Source organism: Chenopodium album, chromosome 23, assembly GCF_948465745.1.
Source record: "Chenopodium album chromosome 23, dcCheAlbu1.1, whole genome shotgun sequence".
Lineage (NCBI taxonomy): Eukaryota > Viridiplantae > Streptophyta > Magnoliopsida > Caryophyllales > Amaranthaceae > Chenopodium > Chenopodium album.
In genome coordinates this window covers 36,760,601-36,783,783 of record NC_137856.1, presented here as the reverse complement: position 1 = coordinate 36,783,783, position 23,183 = coordinate 36,760,601, and the positions used below count along the sequence as shown (strand labels likewise).

Genomic DNA, 23,183 nt, shown 5'->3' with positions numbered 1-23,183 from the left:
TACCTAGTTCATAGGGCCAAGATTGAACAGGAAAAATTAGATTTCCGTACTCTATTAGTCTTTTAATTTTAAGATTTTTAACTACTTATTACAGAACCAATGGAATAACAAATATTCTAAATTTAGTTTCCAACAGAACAACATTTTGTATGTGTACTTGTGTGAGCCTAAATTACCCAAAAGATGTAACAGAATGTTACTGCATTTTTTTCCACCCTCATAAATGTTTTAAATTCATTTATTGCATCACAATTCACAAACTATTTATTGTGGTACTCCGTACTATTTTATTTTTTTTGCTAACAGAAGTTTTCTTAACTGTAACAGTTTGAATGTATGTACTAGCTAGAGCGTTTCATATAAACTTGGATTTTAAAATTCACCTTTATTGTTTCACACGTTATAATTATACCCCATTTTTTTTTAATATCAAGTTGTAAGTCATGGAAATTTTGTTAGAAGCTAGAATCAACTCGATTTCTACCTAACAATTTCCACATCTACTTGCATTTTTCTATTCATTCAGTTATAATATAAGGTTTATAGTTTGAAGACTTTGAACTTTAACTATAGTACTACTATTGTATAATTAATTAATAAATAAATAAATTATAGCTTAAGTTACCTCCTTCCAAATATTGTAATAAAAATGATTGTGTTTATTGCGATACCATTACTCCATATACAATACAAGTATTATTAAGAAACATAAAGTATGGGTTCGTTGGAGCTAATGATAGGGTCCAACAATATCGGGCATTGGGGCTGTAATCTTTTTTGGGCTAAAAGCGGGCTGTACATGAACCAATTGAGGCTAAATAACATAAAATATTATGCAAGTATAACAAGAATGAAGGCATAAAGCTAAAAATTAAGAGATTAATAAACATGAGTGCAAATCCTGTAAACAGAATTCTTTAACTGAAACAGTTTACATTTTTGTTGTTGTTGTTGTTTACAAGATACAATTTGTAATACTAATATAGCCATTAATGATTACATGTTGGCTAATGAATGACAATGAGTCTAGGATTCTATATGGTATCCATTAGAGTCGGCCTTTTTAAGGGTCCAAGGCCAAACTTTTTTGGAAATGGTTTGGGTCCAACGATATTCAACTTAACCTTGAACAGTAAATCCAGACATTATATATATTTCAAACTTTTATTACTGAAAGTTTCTCAAAAAAAAAATAAATAAAAAAAAGGTTATTGGAAACCTTATTCATGATTCATTTTGGACACAATTCCGACGGTGGATCTAGTAGAACTAATTAATAGTGTGAACCTGAGTTATAACTTGTGTTGAAACCATGAGAAAACCCACATGTGAGTGTTGTTCCACATTAGTTAACTGTATAAGTGAGAGTTTGTATTGGGATGTGTATCCCACATTGAAGAAACAATAAAGCTGTGTCCATTTTATAAGGTTAAGGGATAATCCCCTCATTGCCATATGGTTTTGAGATGGAACTTTTTTGGACTTGTAAAGTGGACGGCTGTGACGGGTGGCCTAGGCCCGTTTATCTTGGTATTAGAAGACAAATCACATGTGAGGGGGAGTGTTGAACCCATGAGAAAACCCACATGTAAGTGGTGTGTTGTCCCACATTAGCTGAGTTGTGTCCATTTTATAAGGCTTAGGGGCTAATCTCCTCATTGCAAGGCCCGTTTATCAACTTACAGTTTTGTGTTAGAATTGGGTCTATATACAAACATAGAGTTAGTAATTAGACTCATCCAAATCCGATCTAGTGCCATTTTGTTTTTTTTTTTTTTTTTTCGTATTTTTTCCTTTGAATTTTTTATTTGGTAATAGTTTCCTTAATATTACTCAATAGTCAATACCAATACTACTAGGTACATGTATTTTTTCTTTTGTAGTCCTCCCAAATATGGGCCAAAATATACAGAAGAAGCACAAAAACCTAACCCAATCAGTCATACTTATATAACTCACACGGCCCATTCATACGATCCAAATAGTTTATGAGCCAAGTAGTACGATCCACGAAAGTAAAGAAACAAAAAGGGTATAATGGTAAACTGACTCAAAAATGTTACCGTTGTAGCAAAGAGCGCCTTTTTATACACACATCACAAAGAACCTAACTCTCCTTTCATTGCATCTCTTTCCCTGTAAACTCATTGCTCCGTTGAGAAGATCAAGAATAAAGCGCCGGAAAAAATCAGTCAAATTTCCAATCAACTGAAGTTCTTACTTAAGTAAGCATCAATTTCTTCTTTAATCTTTTCCTAATTTGTTTTTTTTTTTCGGTACAATTTTTATACGAAATTTCTGCAGCGATTATATGTCAATTTTTGGGAGTTGTTTAATAAATTAGCAGAATTATTGATTGTTTCTGTCGAAATTATGTGCAAAATATTGAATTGTTTGTAGAAATGTTGGTAATTTTTTCCCTTGATGTTTGAAATCTGCAATTGCGAAATTTCCAATTAGGGTTTTATGGTTTTTTCGGCTTCAACCATTTTGGCTTATACTTTATACTTTCCAATTAGGGTTTTATGGTTTTTTCGGCTTCAATCATTTTGGCTTATCATTTTGGCGAAATTTCCAATTAGGGTTTTATGGTCTTTATACTTTGTCAGAAATCGGTTATTATTTGTAGGTTTTAATCAAAGAAAAAATGTAACTACTAATTTGATATTGTTGTTCCAATTATTGTTGCTGTAAATGGAAGCAAATGAGATGATTGATGTTCTCGACACTTGGAGTTTTTATTGATATGATCAATTTTACAGGATTTCTGGCTATACGATTTGCTTAATCATGATCAGTTATTTCGTGAAGTGTTGGTCTTCATAAGTAGTTTACTCGAATTGGTATTTTGGGATTGTTTAGGAAGTAACAGCCCTTATTATGGATTTATATGATGTAAATTAGGCAACTCAGTATATTCTCAGTGCATAGACTGCATACATAGTTTGTGCCTCTATTGTGGTGTAATTTGCTGGATTTCTGTACTGGTTGTGTGTTTTTGTGGTGATGTTATTTTGTGTGCATTGTGGTTGTTTTGTCGAATTGATTACCCGTGAAGGGCAAGCATTTTAGGATGATTCTTGTAAGTTAAGTTTATGTCTGAATTCTGAATGTGTCACTGGTTGATTTCCTAGCAGTTCTGAAACAGAAGTGTACTGAAATCTGCCCATTACTTAGCATCAATGACGTCGTTTGAACCTATCATTCGAATGGATGAAAATGCGTTTAGAGCTCATGAGAAGGTTCAGCAGCCTCGAGTGGGCAGGAAACCTCTTACTGATATGACCAATTCTAGGAAGCCACCTGCAAAGGACAAGTCATCAGTGAAGAATATCAGTGGTTTCAAGGCTCCAGAGAAGGTGGTGCAGCCTAATAAGGTTGGCAGGAAACCTCTTGGTGATCTAACAAACTCGAAGAAGCTGACTGCTCAAGAAAAATCGGCCAAAAATAATTGCACTCAGAGTGTTTCAGTTGCTGTCAAGAAAGAGCAAGTCCAGAGTTTTGCTTTAGGGGAAGGTTTTCTGCATAACCATGATGAGTGCATCAAGGCAAATCGACAATCTATGAGCTTGGATTATTTCCTGGAAACTGTTGCCCTTAAAAGAGGTAGAGTTTATTGCCTGATAATATACTTTCGACTGATTTGGCTGTTTTGATGATATACATGGTTTTCAATTTCAGATTTTGCATCAGTTGCAACTCCTCAGCACCCTGAACTGTCGTCTAAGGCCCTGGATCTGGAGGTTTGTCCTAATAATGATGTGACTTTCAACTCTTGTTGCTCCCCAAAGCCCCCACTTCTTTATCCGTTTTGCTCATTATACACATGTTTCTATGTTTCAGCTTGAAATTCCTATGGAGATTGAAGAGATGGAAGTCGAAACTTGGGATATTAGCAATCCTGCAAGTCCTCCATCACCAAAGTCTCCAAAGTCCCCTGATTGGAGTATGGATTTTATTAATCTGGAGTTTTTACCCTTGAAGCTGAAGGAGTCACCAGTCAGGAGGAGCCTCAGGACTTAGTTTCTCTGCATGAAAACCCTAGTGATTACGGAGTAACATTCATTTCCTTGTAAGTTGTGACATCTTGGCTTTATCAGGTTCCTAGTATAGTTCAATGATTGTAGAATATCATAGATTGCTGCTTTCTTTAGCTGCTAGCGGGAGATCAATACTTTCTTGTGTTATCTCCTCACTTTGTGGTATCGATCCAATATTAAAATTGGAGTATTAATATTAGTTCCAGAACTCTTTGTATTAATATTAAGTATTGGTTTCACAGCTTTCTTTCTGTTTTCCCTGTCTTTACGGTTTTCAGCTGAAAAGTTGACGTGTTGTCAACTGCTGTTAAGGATTAAAAAATGGGTGAGGATGAGGATGTTGGAGGTCCAAGGAGACCCCGGCCATGATGATGATCACTTCTTTGTGAGTATTTATTTTAGCCTGGGGCACCTTATACTTGTGGGAAAGGTTAATTTTAAGCGATCCTGGGCTAGTAGTCTACCAGTGATCTTCAGGTTTCCTGTTAGTTGGTTTAAATATTTGCCTTAGTTTGTTCTTATTAGGTCCTTTTTACACTACGTATCTTAGAGCAATTCATTACTTGTAATTATACCACACACTGACGCATAGTTTATGTCTATATGACATATACTTCCTCCGTTAATGGTTATTTGCAACAAAGGAATATTTTATATCTTACAAATAATACCCCTTTGTTGCAAATAACCATTAACGGAAGAAGTATATGCGCTTCTTTGGTCAGTTATTGGGACTTGGGTGTTACAAAGGAGGAATTCTTGATCTATACTAAGTTGAGTCCACTTTAGACTCAAATAAGGGCAGAAAAGTAATTGCAACTACCTCTGTTGATTATCTAAAAAATAGAACTAAAGGTGGGGCCTCTTATTTTGAAGTATCTGGTGGCAAATTTAAAGAATTAAAAAATAAGAGAAGAGAGAGAGAAAACAAAAGGGGTAATTCAAAATTCGAAATTAAGAGGGAATAGAGAGAAAACAAAAGGGGGATGGAATTTCACTTCACCGATAAATTCCTTCTCTTGTATTGACATAGGCTTTGCTGTTACAATGCTATGGCTGGAAACCAATTCAGAGTCCTTTCTTGAATAAGAGAAATAATTGAACAGAGTTTTACAAAAGTGTACTAGGAACACAGGAGTTCGAACAAGTAACAACTAACTTCATTTGTTTTGTCAAATAGCATTAATACACATCAATGAAGAACAATAATCTTAACAACGAAAAACATAGAATATAAGATATCAAAATCCAATCTGGTCTTAACAATCATTATTATTATTGTCAATGTGATGAATGAACGTGGTTAGGAACTCATATTAGTCGAAATTCCCTAAGGAAAAGGCTACTTTAGGCAGCAAGGCCAGCCTTGATCTTCTCAACATTATGTTCGTTGATGTTAAATGCTTGAGCCAACACGTCGTTAGACACAGGAGGGTTGGAAGTAAAGAGAGCAGCTGCAAACTGTTGAGTGCCTGGCAATTGGCTGTTAAAGGCAGCTATAACAGAAGTCGGGTATTTAGACTTGTTTTTCTGGTAGTGAGCCAAACCTCTAGGGAAAACAAATACTTCACCTGTCTTAACAACCTTAGAAATGAGTTTGTTACTGGTTGTGATAAAAGCAACGTACAATTCACCCTCAAGAACATAGATTATCTCTGTGGCACGGGGATGAATGTGAGGTGGGTTTAAACCGTTGGGAGCAAAGTCGACTCGAGCCATGGAAACTCCTAAGGTGTTAAGGCCAGGGATGTCCATAACATTTGCCCCTGTGACTTTCGATCCAAGGACTTTGTTGGTGATCTGGCCTGGTTTAGAAATCCCCATGAAGAAGAAGTCTTCCGCGGTTATCATGCTAACATTTTTGCAAGGAAATCCATTTACTAGTATTCCTGTAACATAGATCAATACAAAATATGACTTTAATATATAAAAAGCAAGTTGACATACATAGAAATGTTCAATATATTCACAACTTTGAATGTACCTGATGCATCGGCAACACAAACATCTTGAAGCATGTCTAGATCATTGGCAAAGGCCCCAAATGTACATGCCAGCAACACAACCAAGACGACTGCCCTAACACCGGCCATTTCGAAGGTTCACGTATCGTTGCAATAGGCAATTGTAAGTGTATGATGAGTACAAGAAGGGTACTATACTCAAGTCTAGGTGCAGGTTTGAGAATTAATAACAGGAACCATGTTTTATATAGTACTATTACCATATTATATTATTATAGAATTAGTCAATGATGAGCAATTAGGCAAGAAACATGCCTTCTTAGCCTGAACACTTCAACACTAATAATACATACAAAACATAAAAACATTCAATTTCCCCTTTCCTTTAAACTTAACAAGTAAAAAATTGATTTTTTTTTTACTATCTGCTACTTGTATATAGATATCAATTAGACAATTATATACTGTTTGTTGACCAATCAATGGGTTTTTAACTTTTTATATTATCTACTATCAGTTGTACAGATTGTACTACTAATATAAGAACACAATATGATAAAAGGATAAGGAATGATAGTTGACATTTTTTTGTTGACAGCATTTTTTTTTTTTTTGATAACAGGTTGACATTTTATTTTGGTTTTAGAAACATGAACGTTTTCAAAAACATCTTGCCAAAATTTAGAATTCAGAATTCAAGAATTTCCGAAAAAAAGTCAATGTACTAAATAAAAGAACAAAAGTGCATTCCTACAAATATTTGTTGTTATATGCTAACAAGTATATACTCCCTCTAGTTTTTTAATTGTCACACTTTGATCAAACACGTATGTCGAGACACAACCTTAACCATTATTTTTTCTGATTATATGTTAGTAAAAATAATGAAGAATTTGATGTTATAAAAGTATACATTGTGACGAATCCAAATTCCAACAATATATTATACAATAACATTGTAATATACTTCAAATTAGTTAAATAGCCGAGTCAAAACCAATACATAAATTATAAAAACAGAGTTAAAAGTATAATGCTTCAAAATACAGAGACATTATATGAGTTTGTGACCTCCCCTTAGAAAAATATCAGTACTGTAGTTTTATTTAATCATGAATCTTGAGGAGGGTGTGCAAATTGTTGTTGCTACTCTAGGGAGGCTCAAGGATTTGGATGTAAAGAAGTTAATGAATCTTGATAATTGTAGAAACGTATGTTTGGATGAAGCTGATCGTTTGCTGGATTTAGGATTCAAGGATATTATCCACGTTTTTTGAGAAAATTTTGATGTTACGGGGCTCGGTGGCGAAAAGTCTTGAGATCCTAGGGGATACATCTTAGGGTCATATAATGACGTTTGGAACCATATATGACCACTATATGTTGTCAAAAATGTCCGTGGTAGGCATGAGTTCACGAAATCGGTGCAAGTACGAAAATGGGTAAATTGACCGTTTTAAGGTAAATTGGATGGTTCCACCCACCCAATTGGACTCCCAGAGGGTATTAGGGTCCATGGTTAACATCTCGGCAATTTTTATTTCCAGGCGAAAAAGGTCAAAAAATTCCAAAATTAAAGGCTATTATTCACGCTTTTTTGAGGAATTTTTGATGTTACGGGGCTCGGTGACGAAAAGTCTTGATATCCTAAGGGATACATCTTTGGGTCATATAATGACGTTTGGAACCATATATGACCATTATATGTTGTCAAAAATGTCCGTGGTAGGCTTGAGTTCACGAAATCGGTGCAAGTACAAAAACGGGTAAATTGGATGGTTCCACCCACCCAATTGGACTCCCGGAGGATATTAGGGACCATGGTTAACATCTCGGCAATTTTTATTTCCGGGTGAAAAAAGGTCAAAAAATTCCAAAACTGAAGGCTTAATCCACGCTTTTTGCGGAATTTTTGATGTTACGGGGCTCGGTGGCGAAAACTCTTTAGATCCTAGGGGATACATCTTAGGGTCATATAACGACGTTTGGAACCATATATGACCATTATATGTTGTCAAAAATGTCCGTGGTTGCCTCGAGTTCACGAAATCGGTGTAATTACGAAAACGGGTAAATTGACCGTTTTAAGGCAAATTGGATGGTTCCACCCACCCAATTGGAATCCCGGAGGGTATTAGGGACCATGGTTAACATCTCGGCAATTTTTTATTTCTTGGTGAAAAAAGTCAAAAAATTCCAAAATTGAAGGCTATTATCCACGCTTTTTGTGGAATTTTTTATGTCATGTGGTTCGGTGGCGAAAAGTCTTGAGATTCTAGGGGATACATCTTAGGGTTATATAATGACGTTTGGAATCATATATGATCATTACATGTTGGAAAAAATGTCTGTGGTAGGCTTGAGTTCATGAAATCGGTGCAAGTATGAAAACGGATAAATTGACCGTTTTAAGGTAAATTGGATGGTTTCACCCACCCAATTGGACTCCCGGAGGAGATTAGGGACCATGGTTAACAACTTGGCAATTTTTATTTCTGGGCGAAAGGTCAAAAAATTCCAAAATTATCCACGCTTTTTGAGGAATTTTTTATGTTACGGGGCTCGGTGGCGAAAAGTCTTGACATCCTAGGGGATACATCTTAGGGTCATATAATCACATTTGGAACCATATATGACCATTATATGTTTTCAAAAATGTCCGTGGTAGGCTTGAGTTCATGAAATCGATGCAAATACGAAAACATGTAAATTGTCCGTTTTAAGGCATATTGGATGGTTCTACCCACCTAATTGGACTCCCAGATAGTATTAGGGAACAATGTTAACATCTCGGCAATTTTTATTTCCGGGTGAAAAAAGGTCAAAAATTTCCAAAATTGAAGGCTATTATCCACGCTTTTTGAGGAATTTTTGATGTTACAGGGCTCGGTGGCGAAAAGTCTTGATATCTTAGGGGATACATCTTGGGGTCAAATAATGACATTTGGAACCATATATGACAATTATATGTTGTCAAAAATGTCTGTGGTAGGCTTGAATTCACGAAATCGATGCAAGTACGAAAACGGGTAAGTTGATCGATTTTAGGCAAATTGGATGGTTCCACCACCCAATTGGACTTCCAGAGGGTATTAAGGACCATAGTTAACATCTCGGCAATTTTTATTTCCGGGCAAATACAGGTCAAAAAATTGCAAAATTTAAGGCTATTATCCATGCTTTTTGAGGAATTTTTGATGTTACGGGGCTCGGCAGCGAAAAGTCTTGAGATCCTACGGGATACATCTTAGGGTCATATAATGACGTTTGGAACCCTATATGACTATTATATGTTGTCAAAAATGTCCGTGGTAGGCTCGAGTTCACGAAATCGGTGCAAGTACGAAAACGAGTAAACTCAAAGTTTAAAGGCAAATTGGATGGTTCCACCCACCTAATTGGGCTCCCGGAGAGTATTAGGGATTATGGTTAACATCTCGGCAATTTTTATTTCCGAGCGAAAAAGGTTAAAAAAATTCCAAAATTGAAGGCTATTATCCACGCTTTTTGAGGAATTTTTAATGTTATGGGGCTCGATGACAAAAAATATTAATATCCTAGGGGATACCTCTTAGGGTCATATAATGACGTTTGAAACCATATTTTGACCATTATATGTTGTCAAAAATGTCCGTGGTAGGCTTGAATTCACGAAATCGATGCAAGTACGAAAACGGGTAAATTGACAATTTAAGGCAAATTGGATGGTTCCACCCACCCAATTGGATTCCTTGAGGGTATTAGGGACCATGGTTAACATCTCGGTAATTTTTATTTCTGGGCGAAAAAAGGTCAAAAAATTCCAAAATTGAAGGCATGTTAGAGAAGTCTTTTGTCACTTCAAAGAACAAAAGGCAGACAATCTTGTTCTCTGCTACAATGCCAACAAAGATCCAAAACTTTGCTAGAAGCGCGATAGTTAAGCTTATTGCTGTTAGTGTTGGTACGTAGACCCGGGGATGCTAATCTTGATTCTTGATATCATCCAAGAAGTAGAGTATGTGAAACAGGAGGCTAAAACTATTTAACTCCTCGAATGCTTGCAGAAGACTCCACCCCCGGCTGTTAACATTTTGTGAAAACAAAGCTGCCGTGGATGAAATACACGAGTATCTCTTATTGAAAGGGGTAGAAGCAGTTGCCATCCATGGGGGTAAAGATCATGAGGAGAGACAGTATTCGATAAAATCTTTCAAAGAAGGTAACAAAGATGTCTAACTAGCCACCAATGTGGCCTCAAAGGGGCTGGATTTTCCCCACATCTAGCATGTCATCTACTATGATATGCCTGCTGAGATTGAGAACTATGTACACGTATAGATTGGACAGGAAGACTCGGTAAAACTGGAGTTGCAACGACATTTTATAAATAAAAACCATAATGAGACTACACTGCTTGATCTAAAGCATCTTCTGCAAGAAGCTAAACAAAGAATACCTCCTGTATTGGCTGAACTAGATGATTCAACAGGGATGAAACAGAGTCAATTGCCTTTCTTAGTGGAGTTAAAGGTTGCGCGTATTGAGGAGGGCTTGGTCACAGCATTCAAAAGTGTCCTAAATTGGAGTATCAAATTTCACTACTTGTCAATTCTAGGAGGGATTTTGGTGGTGGTAATGGTGGTTTTAGGGCTGAAATATGAATTTGTTTTGATCTGGCACAGTTACATGTCAGAGTATTCTGTATGAATTAGTATGAATATTATGTATAGTACATAAAATTTGACATTATTTTGTATGTAAATCTTTTAAACAAGAGGTGGTTGAAATCTGATAGTATATAGATTCATAGATGAACCAACTGTCCATGTAACAAAGATTGAAACATAATAAGAGCATTTAAAAATAAATAAATACAAAAAGCAGAACAAAAATTTGTCACGACAAGCTCTGTAACACTTATGTTGAAGTGTTAATTGAGTCCAAACAATTCGTCATATCACCATAATCAAGATCAATACATGAGAAAATTGCTGTACAAAGAGCTAGTACGTCGCCAGGTTGCAATTTACATACAAAATCTTAAGCAAGACATTTCAATATGGTAAAAGAACAAAAGAAAGAAACTAGTATAGAAAGCATGCAATTCAAACTTCTTCAAAAAAAGCATGTAATTCAAACTATGCAGCACGATCAGAATCACCAGTTGAAGCTAAGGTATTCAAAATGCAGGTTGGTTGCACCACACCCTGAACAAATTCTTGCAACATCATGTCTTAATCCCCTTGGTCCTGAAGCCATGACTCCCACATCGCCTCCTTTGGTCTCCAACAATATTTCTGCCCAAATTTCAAATAATTTAACTGCTATTTGAAGACAAAAAACATTCATTTTCCTAGTCTAAAAATCATTAGTACAACCCAAGAATTTTCATTTTAAAGGAGGTATGTGTTTGATAATTCGTATATTTCAACTATATGCACATTTTTAGTCATTAATATGAATGCAATATCATTTGTTGGTTCAATATATAGGAATGCACTATCATCTGTCAAATTTGACTGATATCAATGTTATAATTGATCGAAATGCTTGATAGCAATATTATTAATTCAATTATTTACACGTTTTAAAAACTTGTATAAACCTTATATGACATGACATATAAGAAGTGGTATGGAAAATTTGTAACAGTGAAGTAGTAGATATAGCAATAACTTACTCTGGAGATTAGGCCTTCCTCCATAATGCACCTGAGTAGCTTGAACAAGAGATTGATAGGGATGACTTTCGAGCTCCCCGCCCCCACCACATAACCAAGATCCTGGAGAAGTCATTGGTGTAGGAACCTCCACATTCATGATCTGCTTTTCTTCTAATGCGGCCATTTTCTTCTTTTGAATAAAAAAGACGATGCTGCTTATGAAGATAATGCTAATGCACATAAGAAACATATCCCAGACAACCCAGCTAGTGAAATCATATAAGCTGTTGGTGTTTTTATCTATGGGGTAGATATAATATTGAGTCACTATGGCAAGGAGGATAAGAAACAGGACAAAGGAAGATGCGATAATGAGGCAAAGGCAGAGCCAACTATTGTGTCCCAAAACCGGAGTGATGGGTGAGTCTAATGGGCTAGGTTTAAACCACTTGGTATGAACTAACATATCCTGGCTATTGGATGCAGGTTGTGCTTGATCCTCTCGAGTCACGTATGCCTGAATTTCAAGTTGGATGTTTGAAAGATCAGCTGGAGAGCTCTCAGCAGGAAGCAAGAGATCAAGCATGGTGAGATCAGCCGCGTGCTTGAAGGCACATATAAGGACAACTTTTGGGACTTTGCCTTTTTGGGTATTTGATTGATGTATAATCTCTCGAATTATGGATATATATGGGGTTATACCACTTCCTCCACTGATCAACACCAAAGTTTCATGCCTGGAAGAAGAAAAAAGTTTTAGATTATTGAACTTTATAATTAAGCTGGCATTTAGAAGATACAACCATCCAGCTTCCCTTCTAAATTCTAAGTACTCCCTCCGTCCCCAAATGATAGTTCCTTATGGGCAAAAATCACGGGAATTAAGAAACTTAAATAAAAGTAGTAAAATTACATTGAAAAGATAAATTTACATTGGGTATGTAAAATAGTAGAGAGAGAAAGTAATAAAAGTACATTGAAAAACAAAATTTACATGGGAAAGTTAAATTTGCACAAATATTGTTGTAATTGGAGAAAATTTTGATAAAAAATTGATATTAATGGTACTTGAAAAAAGCAAATGGGACTATCAATTTGGGACTAAAAATAGGCCATAAGGGACTATCATTTGGGGACGGAGGTAGTATTATATTTGATTGAGTTAATTTGATCTTTTGCACATTACAAAGAAAAGAATTAGTCTTAGGCCAGTGTGTGTTCTCCTCAACTCATTTTCACTAATGAAATATTTCAAAAAAAGCAAAAATACTGAAAACTGATAAGTGCCGCATAAGGATTACACAAGCTCTTTTCATAACTACAATTAGATCATCATAAAAGTTTTTAGGTGAAGAAAACATATCCAATAAAGGTCTCTACTTTGGCCGAACCCAATGAAATATTAAAGGGCATACTAGAAGCTGAATCTATATCAAGTCGCAACTTCTACGAACATATAAAATTGAGCTAAGTTTTGCCACTTTACTTACTTGATGAAGCTGGTAGAAGCTGGACCATATGGCCCTTCAACAGACACTTCAAGCCTGTCTAGAGAAGAAGATGACAATTCTTTGTACAGCTTGGTTGTCCAACTCCCTCCAGTCTTGAACACAATACTTAGCCTATCAGGTTCCATGTTATCATTTGAGCTCACAGTAAAAGGGTGCCACTGTAACGAGGAAATTTTCGGCACACTCACGAATAAGTTACTTGCAACGTTGTAACGTAAACCTGTAAAAAAACCAAAATAGAAAATAGAAAACTTAGCTCTTTAATCTCAACATTTACTCTGAAGTTTTTGTTTCTACCTAAGAAAGAAATACTTCATATGTTCTACAATGACTATCGTATTTTAGTATTTTCATTGTCATTTACAACTTTTATTAGTCAATAAAAGATCATTGCATGTTCTCTTTAACAAAAATAGTATACAGTATTTATAAGTCAGACATTAGTGTGAGGCCAAAACCAATCTAATAGTGTAGAAATCCCTACCGGTAGATTAGTAAAGATCAATTGTAGACAAATGTTTAAAGTTCGACATTCACCTCGACTCTTGGAAAATGTCATCTCCACAGTCCCACCCGGAAGAACGCGAACTGAGGTTAACCTTGCACGAGAGCGTGACTGTAAGAACCTTAGGTATCGATCGAGTGTGAAGAGATAAACTCCAGGAAGGAGTTGCATCGTCCAGGCAGCTCCTATGTGCACGATGTAGAAAAAGGTGGCTAGGGCGTAAAGTTGGTGAGTGTAAAAGAAAACTTCGAACGACTTTCTTCTGGTGTATGCAAAGCTTGTTATCCACATTGCTATCAAGAAAACCCAAGATATCTCTCCTGCTATATTTGACACATGAGTTTTGCTCCATTCAAGTGCCTACATAACCGAAAACCCTTGTTAGCACCAATTACCACAATAATATGCCTTAATAATATAGGCGGGTTAGTTTGGCTTCATTCTTTTCATCTGAGTTTCCCTTGTTAGAACTAATTAGCTTTAGTCTAAATTAGTAGATTTGAAATAAGTGGCCTGTGTGTAAATTTTTGTTTAAATTAAGCTTTGAAATGAACTTACTAGATACAATTGGCTAACTATAGCCCAGTAGATGAAAAAACCAGCACTGTGTAACGCTGAAGTTATCATGACTACTTGCCCAATCCATATATGATACTTGATGCTAGACTCAGATGTGAGACCAACCAAAGGCAAAAGTGATGACAATCGAATTACAGGGAAAAACACAAAGGCCCAGGATATGTTTGAGGCATAACCAAGTCTTAGTGACACAGTCCGTAAAGTAATTTGCCACCTGAAAATTGAACAAAAGAAAGAAAAGAAAAGGAAAAAAAAAAAAAATCTCCAGTATTAGTAGTAGCACACTAGTACATAATAGAACTAGCATAAAAATAGTAAGTTTCATACGTACTTTTTTTGATGCTCACGGCCATGCCCCATGAATGGATGCTTAACACTGACATAATAATAATGGCCAAAATGCCAGCACACAAGCGCGATCCCCATAATCAAAAACACAAGTTCCATTGCTGTAACCACCCCTAGAGGTCCCATAACTAGAAGAGGACGTCTCAACATTGCCAGATGCGTCTGAGGTGATGAAGTACTATGTACAAAAATGATTGATTCTGTTAGCTCTTTGATAGACAGAATCATCAACTTTATTATAAAACATCCAAAAACCAAAAAAGAAAAAAACTACTCCAATCAAATTTAATTTAAGCCATATACAAACAAATTTTTAGATGTTTGATCAATATGAAAAGGCCAAAAGGCTAATTGTTGGCAAACAACCCAAAATCAAACAAGGCCATACCCAAGAGCAATTCTGTCACAAATTAAGAACGAATATCAAAAGGGCATGTTGGTACAATGTACGTAGCACGGTAGCAGTATAACACTATAATTAAACATGCAATGTAAGAAATGAATAAACCTTTCCAAGGAAGATTCTTTTTTATCCTTCAAATGAAGGTAAAAGCAGCCGAGAACCGCGATCAACATCACAGGAAATGTAAGGAAGAAAAGATTTACTCCTGCAAATAATGAGGTTAATTATTAGATTGATTCTTAACCATAAACACATACAAAGTACAACATCAATATAAAAATTTAGATTGGTTTTATACCTTGCTCTCCAATGTATGTTGGATTGAAAGATTCTGCTAGTTTGGGAAGCCAACTATACTTGAAAACTTCCAAAGGTAATACAATCCATACCACCATCCATCCAAGAAAAACCAGCAGACATGTTAGCTTCAGCAATGCAAGGCTGCCCATTGATTTTTTTCTTCTTTAATTTCTTAACAATAATTCACAAAATTATTGTTGCTTCAGTAGAATATTCTTTAAACAATGTACAAATTCTTTTCTTTTTTTTGATGGAAATAGTTTCTTACAAGACATATATATAGATGCAGAAATAATGTAAGTCAGCTTTGTTATTACATCATCAGAAAATCTTGCAGTTTATGATGCTTAACCAGAAAAGCATGATTCTTGCAGTTTGTGACTCCTATCATATAAAATATACAAAAGTTCCCATTATCAATGTTTAATTATCAAATAAAGACACAGTTCTTCAAAACATATAAAAAAAATATGACATATGTGCTATGTCAAAAATGAGTGGATTTCAATGCAGGCTCTTCAAATGATAGTGGACTATATGTTGTGTTATACATTTACAGCCCCAGGTTAATGAAGTCCACCCAATGTTAATTCAGACTCAAGTACATATATACATGTGTGTGATGCAAGTAGTCGAGTACATGTCCTAGGGTTAGACATAGCTACTTTGTGGTAATTAGTCAAGTGCTTAAAACCTTGACACATTAAGTTGAAGTATAACAATTAGACAAAGAGTCCAAATATAATAGAATTACCGTACATCTCTCTAATATATTACTTTGACATCTTGCATGTTGGAGATATTTTTTTTGTTAAAAAAAAAAGAAGATTAATTTATATAGTTGAATAAATTAATACTACACATCATAAGAGAATGATTCTAGGGACCCTCAAATATAACTTCCATTGGATGTTAGTACAGTTGACTTGTGAGTTCTCAAATACTTCTGTACTATAAAGTAGTACAACACATATACAGAGCAATCCTGGATAGCTTAAAAAATAATTTCATGAGAAAATGACCTACTATCTTTCATTGATTCACATATCCAAGTTCTATCATTAGGGACATGTACTACTTGTACTTTGCTTTGACTAATTAAGCCTCATATATATATAATATTAATACACAAAGAGATTGACTCAGAATATGGCCCCTTGAGAGTAAAAATAATTAAGAATTATAGTTTGATAATAACTTTTTATTTTTTTTAAATTGGTCTAGGCTTTCAAAATTTTGAGGTCTTTTTAGTTATTGTCTAAAAGGAAAACTTTAGTGAAATGTATATTAATTAGTGACAAATTGTACATCATACGTAGTAACATATTACTAAGTCCCATATAAACCAAAGTAAAAAAACCTAAAGCCATAAAACAAAAAACCTTACATCTATAAGATCACTCGATTCAAATAACTAATAAAAAACTTATCATAAAAAAAAGCTCGAAAAACCATGCCCATCATAAGTCACAAGAAACAGAAAACCCAATTATCAAGTTAGCATTGCCATCAAAGAATTATAACATCATTTCTGTTCTATGTGTAACGCATCTCCCTATCAATACTAAATATTCTTAAGGTGCCTTTTATGAAAATAATCCATAGAGCATGTGAGTTGCATTTAAAGCAATAAATAGATCATACTCAGGATCAGACTTCCTACTTTGATCAATCCTTCCATGAATAGTTTCTTAGAGACTCCTCATTTCTTCAGAAAGCTTCACGGCCCCTGTAGCATATATATTATCAATCCTCATTTTAGAAGAAACAACATTATTCAAGCCACGAAATTCAACTCCTTAAGAACAAAATAAATTAGCAGAATATATACCCTCTTTGTTTCAAAATATGTACAATAAAGCTCCTTGACATGCAAATTTAAGAAAAAAGAGAGGGTAAATGGACAAATTAATTAAAGAAACCTTTAACCCAACCCACCCTTTTACTGATGTGCAAGTTATTTAGTATTAAAATGTCTGTTTACCCTCTCTTAAACTACATGTCAATAAGCACGGTTGCAACTTGCAAGTATTATGAAACAAAAGTATAAATTATGAAAAATAAATGACAAGAATAAAGATAAGAGTTCACCTTCTTCTATCATGGAACATGGAAGATAGCTTATTGTGGACAAACAAAACCCACAGATTTCAGGGTTGCTAGTTTGCTACTCAATCCAACAAGCTGTAGTGAAATTAATGTAGATAAAATTAAATAATTCAGATTCCATAACTTATTAAGGATATTAGGAGGGGAGGTAAAGTAGGAGGTCTCTGTCAAAATTAAATAATTCAGATTCCATAACTTATGAAGGATATCAGGAGGGGAGGGAAAGGAGGAGGTCTCTTTGTCAAAATTAAATAATTCAGATTCCATAACTTATGAAGGATATTCAACAGAATAATACTCAGATAACAATCTACCATTCAAGCATTATGTGTGTTTGTTAAGTTACATGTGCTTAAGGACTGTTACTCCAACACCAATAGCAACAAAAGTTGCGATAGCTATGCCAAAAATGCCAACAAGAATCCCAGGAATGATCAAAGATTTCCACCCTTTGGATGTGGCCATTCCTGAAGCTGTAGTAGGGCCTCCAATGTTAGCATTGGAAGCCAAAAGCAACAACTTAAGATCAAAGTTAAATATCTTCCCTAAACCTAGAATGATGAACAGATGGGCCATAACTTGTACAAATGCAAACAAGAAAATACTTGGCGCGGTGTTGATAACACTCCAGACATTGCCACTTGCACCAATCACAACGAAGAACACCTATTATTGCATAAAAAAATAAGTCAATTCTGAAATATCAAATAAATATCTGCAAGCACCACTAATAAACTTCAAAGTTTTTCCGTGATCAAATCAAAATCAATATGGGAAGCAGTGTGGATAATAACTGAGAATCTACAAGTTAATATAGAGTATCTTTGAAAGACATATTTTATCATGAAAATGGCACATGGTCAAATAAGACATGGAGTCATATGAACAAGAAGAAGAATAGTTTAATTTTACCTGCATCGAAATTGAAGATATAACCTCTGCAGAAGGTGCAAGGTAGCTAAATACTGGGGGGCAAACAGTAGCTAGAATCACCACAATTGCCGTAGCTATTGGAATAATGCCTCCTTGGATTCCAGATAACTTTGTAATATAGGCAGCACAGCTGCATATAGCAAAGGATACAGCAATAGCAGTGGCAGTAGGTAGTGTATGGAACTTAATCTCAGTTTTACTCTCTGAAGTAACTGCAACATCTATTCAGCGAAAGTCAGTTTCTATTAGATGTAAACATAGAAATAAATAATCACTACACTATAACAGAAATAAACATATCTGTGGTGGATTTTGGGACCTCGGGGGGTATTCTGGACGCTATTGCAAATAACACCATAAAGTAAACAGCACAAATGACATTGTCTGCAGCTACTCCAGCAGCCACATTTGATGGGGAAGTGCCAAGAATCTCTGAAATTGCAATGTAATTGACAGCTGCAACATAAATTGAATTAAAATCATCACTAACTGATGATAGAAACTTGTTTTAACATTTCCACAGCAGCAAAAGTGTTCAGAGTCTTATTGCCCAAAAATTAAAAGCTCCCCCTTCTACATTATTAGCTACTTAGAAAAGGGTACTTATTAATTTGTATGATGTACTAATGGAACAGGGTGGGGGGAGGGGGGGAATTCCAATAAATAATTGAATATCTAGTTATCATATAAATAATTTCAGAAGACTAGTTCCAAATTCTTGTAAAAAGAGCATCTTAAGATGAAGTATTACTGCAACGAGGAGCACAGAAACCATTCATCTTAAGATGAAGTATTACTGCAAAGAGGAGCACAGAAACCATTCATCTCATTTTCTACGTTAGAGCCTACAAACATGAAATATCCATCAAGAGAACTTAGCAACAGATGCAATCACTTCTGGTCCATGGGGCTACAACAAGATAATGATCACAAACTGGCTGCTTTTAACGGTAAACCTTTGCAAAGAATAATACTTTCCTAAAAAACTGGCTGCTTTTAATGGTAAACCTACCTTCACCTGACATCAGTGAATTGTAGAGGAGCATAGAGCTTTAGGAGTAAATCAGATAAATAAAATAATGTAGAAACTATTCATGAAGCTTAAAAGTTAGTGAACCACATCAATGGGACTAAACCTAAAGTTTTGTGTAAAAATGTGAAGCAAAACAAGCTTGCAATTATTGTTTCACATGACTTACATCCACCAATGTAACTGCCCATGAGTGCAGTAGCAATTTTCCAACCATCAGCACCAAGCGATCGCATGGGAACTATAAAAAATGCAACCACTGTCCCAATCACTGTAGCCACTGCAATAAGAAGGTGAAGCAAGCATTCAGGAGATGAGAACTTAGGATCTGTAATGGGATGCTCATTAACTAAAAATAAGACAACACTGGGTGATAAAGAACCAATAAAAGCAATAAAATCCCTAGAGCCCTTTAGTTCTGTTAAGATGTATTATTCAACACCATCCCTCTAAATTTTTTGAAGACAGGTACAAATAGCTTCTATAAGACAAGAAACTACAGTTGCGATTTTGTGATCCATTAAGACGATTTAAGGGTCCATTATGTCCAAATTTAAAATTTCAAACACAAAACAAAAAAAAAAACTATTACTCATCAAGTATTTTTATGAATATATATACACCTCTTAACTGAAACAAACATAACCACTACTCATCAAATACACCATTTATCAATTATCATCTGAAATTCCCAGGAAGCATATATGATTGATTTCTCTTCAATACACAATAGAATTTTAAATATATATACTTGCAAAATAGCACCACCTGATCCAAGCAAGAATGCCAAAAGTAACTTCCCAGTTGACTGCACAAGCTGACGCATATTAGCTCTAAACAAGAGCAAAGGAACAGTCAAGGGTAACAAGTATTCCAACACAATGGAATATGTTTTTGCTTCATAAGGAATGATCCTCAGATTACTCGCAGCAAGGCCAATCAAAATGCTCACAAGTGCAGAACTGATCATGCTCCCAATCTTTGTTTTCTCCGACCTTAAATCCCCAAAATACTCATTTGCCTCCATTTGATAGCAGATGAAATATAATTAAAACAAGAAATAATATCTAGAATTACCTTTCTCCTTTGAAAAGAAAAAAAGTACGTCTTACCAACAATGTCATACATAGCAAACTGAAGTCTGATACAAACAACCCAAAATATGTTATGATTTATGACCCATCTCCAATCCCACCATTCAACTAAATATCCTTTTATCTAATTCATAATCAAGAAAATGAAACCACCGCAGACAGTGGCACATTTGTTTCTATTTTTCTAATTTCATAGAGATTATAAGTATCTAAGTTAAGTCCATACTCCATACATCCAATTTCCGTAGAATTAAAATAGAGAAAGTTCGAGGTAACTATATCTTCGTTTTCAAATCAAAATTGAAGCTGCATAGATTGACAAAGAAGAATTGGAACAGTCTAATACTCCACTAAAATCTACCAAAATTGAAAGTAACACAGTCAACTCGTGACACAATTTAATATAGGCCAATTCTTAAAGTTTTTCAGCATAGAGATCACACCTGATAATGCTAAAACAGGTAAATGTAGATGTTTTTTCAATTCAGGTAAAAGTGGAAGAGTGGGATCATGGAGAGTTTAAACGAGGTAGAGGGATACCGAAAATGACTTGGTTGGAAGGAATTAGGAAGGATATGAAGCATATGGATTTACGTGAGAATGAGTTATTTAATCGTAAGGGATGAAGGAGGAGATATGTGTGAATGACTGTCGGAATAATCACTTCTGGTTCATGGTTAATGTAGCCGACCTCACTTATGGGATTGATTGATTAATTCAATAAAGAAGTCAAAATGACTCTCAGCATAACTCGACCTTTGACCTCATTATAATGAGTATTACTATTACCTATACTTTACTAACACAAATTAACATTAAAAATTAAGCTAAACACATAAAAAGTTATTCTTTTTTTTGCCAAGAATTATACTTTTTTCCATACTTTGCTTACTTTTTGATATCTTTCGTATTACGATGTTCTTTGGGAATTTGAATTATATCCAACTTGTGTAATTATTAATCAACGAATATAGGTCAACAGAAATCACCCATTAGAAAGAAATGCAATAATTTATGCTAAATCCAAAGAAAAATAAAATAAAATCAACAAAATTGAGTGTAAAAGTGACTAAAATTACCAGAAACTGAAAGCACCAGTGGAGAGAAGAACAGACCATAAACCCCAGTGGTCGGTTGGTGAAATAATTGGGTAATTGAAATTCAATTGCGAGTTTATTCTTAAAGATGTTCTCAATTTCAAATTAGTAGATAAGAAATTAACATTATAGGATGAAGGAGAAGAAGAAGAATGAAGTTTAGAGGACGAGAGAGTTGAATTATGGAGTATGAGTTTTGATTTTGGAGGTTTTAGGAGAGAGAAAGGAACTACTGGCTTGCTGATGAACATGGTGAGTGACGCCATTAAATTGATGTTTGGTGATTATTGCTAAACTTCTTGGTTTTTGTAGACTCAAAGAGAGAAATGCAAGAACAATTACATAACTAGGAGTCGATGAGTAAGAACAATTAGTAAGAGTGTAATTGCATGTAATATATATATTGCTAAACTTTATAAATAATTTCGATTTTAGACCAAGAGAGAACAAGACCAACAAGTACTATTGATAGATCATACACCGTGGTTAGACGGTTTCTATGATTGCTAGGTAATTTCTTTGATGGATAATTTTCGATTTTAGACATTACATGACCTTACTATTTCAGACTCAAAATCAATGTTTATGTAAGGATTAAATTTTGATTTAGAATTTATTTTTTTTAAAAAAAACAATTAGATTTGGTCATTTTTTAGCGGTCTTAATTTTGTATTCAAAGCCTAGATTTTTCGGGTTGGTTTCAAGTCAATTTTGGAACGATCAAATCTATATTCTTACTCATCGGCTAATGCTTACAGTGTAACACATCATATCAATCAACACACATGTGGATATCAATATGTCAATTGTACTTCCTCCGTTCTTTTTTACTTGACTTACTTTGACCCCAAGAATCACCTCACGCATTCATTTTTTTTTTAAAAAAAAAAATTTGTCAAAAATTGACCCAAAATCGTGTATTATAACCTTCAATTTTGGATCGGCTAATGCTTACAGTGTAACACATCATATCAATCAACACACATGTGGATATCAATATGTCAATTGTACTTCCTCCGTTCTTTTTTACTTGACTTACTTTGACCCCAAGAATCACCTCACGCATTCATTTTTTTTTTTAAAAAAAAAAAAAAAAATTTGTCAAAAATTGACCCAAAATCGTGTATTATAACCTTCAATTTTGGACAATTTCTCACTTGTTTTCGCCCGAAATAAAAAGTGCCGAGATGTTTACCATAGACCCTAATACCCTTCGGGAGCCTTTAAACGGTCAATTTACCCATTTATAACTGCCACCGATTTCATAAACTCAAACTTACCACAGACATTTATGACAACATATAATGGTCATATATGGTTCCAAACGGCATTATATGACCCTGAGATGTATCCCATAGTATCTCAAGACTTTTCGACACCGGGTTCCAAAACCTCCAAATTGCTCAAAAAGCGTGGATAATAGCCTTCAGTTTTGGAAATTTTTGACTTTTTTGGCCCAAAAATAAAAATTGCTGAGATGGTTACCATAGACCCTAATAACCTTCGGGAGTCTAATTGGGTGGGTGGAACCACCCAATTTGCCTTTAAACGTTCAATTTACCCGTTTATAACTTGCACCGATTTCATAAACTCAATCTTACCACAGACATTTATGACAACATATAA

General features: G+C 34.8%; 4 protein-coding genes and 1 pseudogene across 6 annotated transcripts; 2 read left to right on the top strand and 3 right to left on the bottom strand.

Moving 5' to 3' along the window:
- Nucleotides 1-2,128: 2,128 nt before the first annotated feature.
- LOC145609627 (uncharacterized) lies at nt 2,129-4,240 on the top strand. The gene is made up of 4 exons (XM_081665073.1): nt 2,129-2,225; nt 3,138-3,606; nt 3,682-3,761; nt 3,844-4,240. The coding sequence occupies exons 2-4, from the start codon at nt 3,183-3,185 to the stop codon at nt 4,021-4,023; spliced, it is 684 nt and encodes a 227-aa protein (XP_081521199.1). The 5' UTR covers nt 2,129-2,225; nt 3,138-3,182; the 3' UTR covers nt 4,024-4,240.
- A 1,147-nt stretch (nt 4,241-5,387) lies between these two features.
- LOC145608536 (germin-like protein subfamily 2 member 1) lies at nt 5,388-6,133 on the bottom strand. The gene is made up of 2 exons (XM_081664151.1): nt 6,025-6,133; nt 5,388-5,929 (listed from the first exon to the last, which is right to left on the bottom strand). The coding sequence occupies exons 1-2, from the start codon at nt 6,131-6,133 to the stop codon at nt 5,388-5,390; spliced, it is 651 nt and encodes a 216-aa protein (XP_081520277.1).
- Nucleotides 6,134-7,116: 983 nt separating this feature from the next.
- LOC145607538 (DEAD-box ATP-dependent RNA helicase 35 pseudogene) lies at nt 7,117-10,647 on the top strand (annotated as a pseudogene).
- A 269-nt stretch (nt 10,648-10,916) lies between these two features.
- Nucleotides 10,917-17,526, bottom strand: LOC145607769 (ferric reduction oxidase 4-like). Of its 2 annotated transcripts, XM_081663359.1 has the most exons (10): nt 17,386-17,526; nt 16,958-17,023; nt 15,293-15,358; nt 15,100-15,199; nt 14,575-14,769; nt 14,223-14,457; nt 13,697-14,024; nt 13,139-13,379; nt 11,667-12,385; nt 10,918-11,283 (listed from the first exon to the last, which is right to left on the bottom strand). In XM_081663359.1, the coding sequence occupies exons 4-10, from the start codon at nt 15,165-15,167 to the stop codon at nt 11,144-11,146; spliced, it is 1,926 nt and encodes a 641-aa protein (XP_081519485.1). In that variant the 5' UTR covers nt 15,168-15,199; nt 15,293-15,358; nt 16,958-17,023; nt 17,386-17,526; the 3' UTR covers nt 10,918-11,143. The 2 variants fall into 2 exon arrangements, with proteins under 2 accessions (XP_081519484.1, XP_081519485.1); XM_081663358.1 differs by lacking the exons at nt 16,958-17,023; nt 17,386-17,526 and having other exon boundaries at nt 10,917-11,283; nt 15,293-15,443.
- A 206-nt stretch (nt 17,527-17,732) lies between these two features.
- On the bottom strand, nt 17,733-21,909 carry LOC145607770 (uncharacterized). 2 transcript variants are annotated; one of them, XM_081663360.1, is made up of 6 exons: nt 21,540-21,909; nt 20,135-20,361; nt 19,536-19,646; nt 18,639-18,792; nt 18,316-18,559; nt 17,733-18,069 (listed from the first exon to the last, which is right to left on the bottom strand). In XM_081663360.1, exons 1-6 carry the CDS (start codon nt 21,821-21,823, stop codon nt 17,746-17,748), a joined length of 1,344 nt encoding a protein of 447 aa, XP_081519486.1. In that variant the 5' UTR covers nt 21,824-21,909; the 3' UTR covers nt 17,733-17,745. The 2 variants fall into 2 exon arrangements, with proteins under 2 accessions (XP_081519486.1, XP_081519487.1); XM_081663361.1 differs by having other exon boundaries at nt 20,135-20,387; nt 21,540-21,715.
- Between the last annotated feature and the right edge of the window lie 1,274 nt (nt 21,910-23,183).